Consider the following 5377-nt stretch of genomic DNA (forward strand, 5'->3'; position numbering starts at 1 on the left):
AAAAAAAAAAAAACAAAAAAGAGACAAATGAAGATAATGTCTCTTTGTGATTTGATTTAAAGAAAGTTATGAAGGATTACCTTGAAGGGGATCTTGGTTGTCAGTGTATGTCCATGATAAATGATGGGCATCCCATCGTCTCCATCCCAGCAGTCCAATTCTACACTTCGACAGCCTTGCAAGAGGACCTGTGTGATCAATGAGCGAATCCACCCCAGGTGAGCACCTAGAGATAAAGCCTCAAACTAAACCCAGCATGTAGTTCTACATATCAGGCAGTGTTCACGCTCAGGACTAAAGCAGAAGGGCAAATGGTCTAAAACAAACACGGCATTTTCACCAAAGGCCACAATTAATCTGGAATGGGAAAGGAAGGGAACAGATTAAGGTAGAAAGAGTGTTTACCAGAGCTGAATATTAAAGGAAAGTAAAATTTGATAGCAAAACCATATGGCCATTTTCCTAGCAACTTTGGCCCCTTGAAATCTTCAAATTACAGAGCCAGGCAAGTGCTCTATCTGGGTAGACATCAATGGAGGTGAAAATGCTAATGCCACAGACCAGAGAAAATAAGGCCACTGAGTCCTTAATGAACCGGCTAAACATTTACAGCAAGCCAATCAGGATAAAATCACTTCCATTAAGACCCAAATTAAACCATGATTAAACATCTTTGCTGTGAATGCATAACATGTAAGAAGAGTAGAAGCAAAGAGTTATTAAGGATTTGCCTGGCTATCTAATTCCAGAATAGCAACTAGAGCAGAGACGGCAAATAATCCATAAATGGTTCCTTTCTCCCATACCCACAGCAGACATCAGTAATCAAGCTAGGCACACTAGTCCTTTAAGCTTTAATATGTTAGCTCACAACCTCTTTATTAAAGTGCTCCAGAAAATACTACCAAAGAATCAGATGAGTTGATACCTACTTGTTATCCTGGATCTGAAGTGGGAAGCAGAGCTCAATACATGTGCTTGGGTTGCAACTCTGTAAAGTTTGCTTGAAGCACCTTCTTCCTCCATAGATCTATCTGTACTTCATCTTAAAAAATTATTACATACTGGAATAGTGACCCAAGCCAATAAATTGATAGATCTGTAAATGTGCCTACCCACTGACTTTAGAATGCACATAATTATGTCTATGTGACAGCAATCCATTACTGGGGCTTAGTGGCCCCTAGAGTTTCTGCAACTAAGCACAGGTAGTGGAATGATTCTCATTTTCACAGTTTTGTATGAGATATGTGCTATATTCTTCCTATTTTACAGCATAGTGGGTGGCCTAGAATCTCAAGGCTATCTGCTTCTTTCAGCAGCTAGAGTATCTAGAGGGGCAGTGTCTTGGGCTGGAAATTGCTATGTAAAATGGTGGCTGGAACACCAAGCTGCTTATCTCTGTGGTGCCCCTGCCAGACCGGGAGTAATGTTCAGCAACTGGCAACAGATGAGATGGCTTTTCAGCACGGATGGATTAAAGGTCTTCACCAAAGTCTGTGTGACCTTAGATCTCCACGTATGGCTAGAAGAGGAAAACCTGGGCTGGAAATTCTAGATGAGAAGAACAGGGCTTATTCTCACTTCCCATCTGTCCCATGGAGTAATGTTAAAAGGTAATTAGGAAGGGCCAAGGAAGGGTGGAGAGGGGTTAGAAATGAAGTAAGAGGGATCTACCTGCACAGTAGGTTTCATCCCATCTGTGAGTGTATTTGAGGGGTTCTTGTGCCTTATTCAAAAGCTGTGATAGTCTCTCCTTGGGGTGTGATGTTAAGAGGTTTAAAATCTGTTTGAAGTCAAACAGGAATGAAGTAGGGATTAAAGCCAGGACACTGGTCCTTATTTTCCTGGGATAAATGTGCATACATATAAGTACATAGATATACATAGATATGCATATATGCACTTATACATATATGTACACACATGTATATGTATGTATATACTTATGTATGTGTGTATATGAAATATATATAAGTATCTGTATTTATATGTATATTTAATTTCATTCCTATAGAACAATGGATTTCAAACTTCTTTTAACTTTGGCATTTCTGTGTGCAAATGGAGGGCCAATATGTAAAGTGTGTAGAAGAGTAGTACATTGTCTGAAGTGGGGCAGATGGCACCCCTCCTACTCTCTGGCTTCCTCATTTCAGTGTCAGGGACTGAGGCCCCATGACAGAACTCCTATTTTGAAAATCACTACGCTAAGGACACATCTTCATTCATAATAAAGGTTCTTTAGAAAATAGAGTTTAAAATACATATTCCCGCTACACAAGCTTTGGGATAAAAAAACTGCTCCATGCTTTGAGGAATATCTGCACGAATCTGGAGAACAAAGAAACCTCATTGTTGCTGGGGTTATGTAAACAATACACCTGTGATTTTCAAACCTGGACCCAAGTGCGCACACAATGACACACTTATATTCCCTGCCTAGCTCCAACCGAATTGACCCTTCTTGAAAGAGTTAAGAAAAAAGGCAGAATAGATGAGGAAGCTGCAGACGGTACAGCAGAGAGGCAATGGACACGCAGATCGTTGAAAGTTGGATGTTTAGGTAAAAAGGATGGACTTTTTCTAGTCTAGAGAGCATACTGAGTTTCAAAGAACATTCTCATGAATTTAATGTGTAGGGACAGTGCCTTCAGTCTGTGCAGATTTTTTTCTGAAATTTTTTTTTTTTTGGTTACCATAGGGATAGATTGATTATTTAACAAACTGAAAAGCAAAACAAACAATATCTTGGGAATAAGTACATAGAAAGTTGCATTTTCTACTATGCTTTCCCACTACAATATATTATTTAGCAGTTAGAGAAACGATTAGATAATTTTCCCATGGGAAAATCTAATTTTAGTGGGAGTAGGTCAGACTAACTAGGATCTAAAAGCTATGAGTCTCAAACAAACACTTTCATTTTGGCCTAGAATAAAGGTTAAGTATAGATGGGGGAAAACAAAACAAAACAAAAGAAGTAAAGAAGACGACTGCTGTAGTAGAGCCAGTTTCCCACACATCGTGGTTCCTCACATTTGACACGGAACAGCTTACACTATAAACTCTTCAAAGGAGTCTGGGGCCAGGCTTTTGTGACTTTGGGGGTTAAGTAAATAATTAGGCTTAATAAATACCACATTCCAAGTGGCATTCCCTGTACCTGGCTGTAGAGTTCTACCGAGGATTCTCCTTTGAGCTGATGGCCCGTGAGGTAGGTATTGTGCGAAGATTCGATGTAATAGTATGAGAGGGGTAGCTGTAGTTCTTTAATGTTCTCCTGTGACTCATCGTTTTTTGAGGCAAAATTTTCTTTATCCATCAGAAACCTAGGTGAAACAAATTTTCTTAAGACTGCATGGGAAAAATGCATACTACTCTTAAAAGATGGGCAAAAGATATTTTAAAAGTTACCTTGCAAACCCTTCAAATGACATTAGTCCCTGATGACACATACTGATGTTAGGTTCAAACTTCTGTAAGGGATTAAAAAAAAAAGTGTTATTTAGGTTAAGGAAACTAAGAGGGGGAAAGAAACCACCACATCATTTTTTAAAGCTGTTCTGTTTTCATCAGGAAACATCTAAACCAAATATTTGAACTAATTTAGTAATGTAGTGGTAAGAAGTGGTTTTTAGTCCAAAAGAAAACATTTATTATACTAAGCATATTTATTTAATAGAAAAAAGGAGAGAATGAGAAAAGAACAAGGCTGATTTCTATTGAAAACAAAGTGTATCAGTTTATCCAGGTGAAAATGGGGATAATAATAGCAGTTATCATAAAGTTGGTGAGAGGCGAACTGAGATGATTCACACAGAGCACTTGGTGCCATGCCTGTATTTAGTAATATTATAATGAGCACTCAACAGTGTGATAGTAATCTCACAATTTTAGCATTTTCAGTGATCAAATCCAACTGCTGAACAACTAATACACTGATACCCTGTCAGGTGATAAGGGAGGTTGAAACCTAGACTCATTTGTTGCATGCAGCCACACCACTCCTCTCTGCTGACACCCTGTAGTGTAAACCTTCACCAGCTATTGCTGGTTACTATGATCGCTTCCTAAGCAGTCTCTCTGCGTCTGTTCCTTCACCAGCACAGTTTACAATGGGGCCAGAGTAACCACTTAAAATTTTTTTTTAGAGACAGGATCTTGCTATATTGCCCAGCCTGGCCTCAAACTTCTGGGCTCAGGCAATCCTTTTGCCTCAGCTTCCTGAGTAGCTGGGACTACAGGTTTGTGCCACCATGCCTGGCTCAGAGTAACCTCATAAAAAGTAAATCAGCCAGGCGCACTGGCTCACGCCTGTAATCCCAGCACTTTGGGAGGCTGAGGTGGGCGGATCACGAGGTCAGGAGTTCGAGATCAGCCTGGCCAACATGGTGAAACCCCATCTCTAGTAAAAATACAAAAATTAGTTGGGCATGGTGGTGCGTGCCTGTAATCCCAGTTACTTGGGAGGCTGAGGCAGGAGAATTGCTTGAACTTGGGAGGCAGAGGTTGCAGTGAGCCAAGATCGTGCCACTGCCCTCCAGCCTGGGTGACAGAGCGAGACTGTCTCAAAAAAAAAAAAAAAATCAAATCATGTTCTCTCCTGCTCAAAAATTTCAGTGATATCCCATTTCACATGGACTAAAGCCAACCTCCTTATCATGCTCTAAAAGGCCTGGATGACTGGGCCCTTGCACATCTGTCTGACACCATGTCTGCCATTCTCTGCCTGGCTCGTGCAGCTCACAGTACACCAGCTTTTTGTGGTTCCTCATAAACCCCCAGCTTGCTGCTCTCTTGATCTTTGTCCTTGTGGCTCCCTGTGGGGAATGCTCTTTGCTGAGACCTTCAAACTGGTTGCTGACTTAGGGCTTAGTTCAAATGTCACCTCTTCCAAGTGGCCTTTGCTTACTCTCCTCAGCTCTCCTCCTGTATCATTCTATTCCCTCACTTGACTCAGTTTTTCCCTTACTCCATTATTACCTGAAATTACATTGTATCTTTGTTGTCTGCCTCACCTGCTAGAATGTAAGCTGCATTGAGGGCCGGAACTCTTATCTTATTCTCTGCTATATTCCCACCTTCTAAAACTGAGCCAGCATAGTAGGAACTAGTACATATTCATTTAATGACTAATGAGGTTGAAAACATAGACTAAATCTGTTGCATGTTCTAGAATAACAAGAAAAAATTATGTACCGACTCCTTATAATAGTTACTGAGTTAGAGGAAGCCTGGGACCTATGTTAATTATATGTTAAAGAACACTTACATACTTGTTTTTTGTTTGTTTTTTGAAACAGGGTTTCGCTCTGTTACCCAGACTGGTGTGCAGTGGTGCCATCTCAGCTCACTGCAACCTACACCTGCCAGG

General features: G+C 40.5%; 1 protein-coding gene across 2 annotated transcripts in view; it reads right to left on the minus strand.

Moving 5' to 3' along the window:
* Nucleotides 1-5377, minus strand: part of PLCE1 (phospholipase C, epsilon 1) — a 368205-nt gene that overhangs the window by 56197 nt on the left and 306631 nt on the right. For both annotated transcript variants that reach the window (XM_011934310.1, XM_011934309.1), the window contains exons 15-17: nucleotides 3418-3479; nucleotides 3167-3332; nucleotides 81-188 (exon numbers count right to left, since the gene is read on the minus strand). In XM_011934310.1, the coding sequence (XP_011789700.1) occupies nucleotides 81-188; nucleotides 3167-3332; nucleotides 3418-3479 (336 nt within the window). The remainder of the gene's footprint in view (nucleotides 1-80; nucleotides 189-3166; nucleotides 3333-3417; nucleotides 3480-5377) is intronic.

Source organism: Colobus angolensis, unplaced genomic scaffold, assembly GCF_000951035.1.
Source record: "Colobus angolensis palliatus isolate OR3802 unplaced genomic scaffold, Cang.pa_1.0 Scaffold134, whole genome shotgun sequence".
Classification (NCBI taxonomy): domain Eukaryota; kingdom Metazoa; phylum Chordata; class Mammalia; order Primates; family Cercopithecidae; genus Colobus; species Colobus angolensis.